Here is a 476-nt window from a genome sequence, read left to right as displayed (position 1 = left end):
GTCTCATTTCTGGCCATGAAAGATGGAAGCGCCAACAATACTATGACTAATTTAACAGGGTTGTAACTATCAATATTTGTCTTAAAAATTAAAATTATAGGTGGAATTTACATATTTAACCTAAGAAGAGAAAGCTTTAAAACAAGTTAGGGGAAGAATGGTTTGGTGCGAAGAGAAGAGAGAGCTTCCCAACAATGGCGAATTCCATTCCAATCAATCCAACGGAGTTGTCGTTCATCGTTTGCGAGTCGGGTTTGTGCAGTCGTCGGAGGCCACTTGCGAGAAGGGAGAACAATCGCGGGGGAGCAAGAGCCACTGTTGGAGGAGACAACACTTGCAATTATGTAAGATAAGGTCTGAAATTTCATTCTCACTTGATTATGTAATTTGTTTGAGTGATTTTCTGCATGTTCTTCATCTATGCATGAAATCGGGGTTAGGATTTGCGTCGTTATTGTTCCTGTTCCCGTTGCTGT

General features: G+C 40.8%; 1 protein-coding gene across 7 annotated transcripts in view; it reads left to right on the top strand.

Moving 5' to 3' along the window:
• The window catches only part of LOC107616555, a 1,871-nt gene continuing 1,403 nt past the window's right edge, over positions 9 to 476 (top strand). For all 7 annotated transcript variants that reach the window (XR_001614567.2, XR_001614566.2, XR_001614565.2 and 4 more), the window contains exon 1: positions 9 to 354. Coding sequence is in view for 3 of the 7 variants with exons in the window: in XM_021117382.1 (XP_020973041.1) it covers positions 158 to 354 (197 nt within the window). In the remaining 4 variants the exon portion in view is untranslated. The remainder of the gene's footprint in view (positions 355 to 476) is intronic.

This window comes from Arachis ipaensis, chromosome B01 (assembly GCF_000816755.2).
Source record: "Arachis ipaensis cultivar K30076 chromosome B01, Araip1.1, whole genome shotgun sequence".
NCBI classification, from domain to species: Eukaryota; Viridiplantae; Streptophyta; class Magnoliopsida; order Fabales; family Fabaceae; genus Arachis; species Arachis ipaensis.
This window is presented reverse-complemented; position numbering and strand designations above follow the sequence as displayed.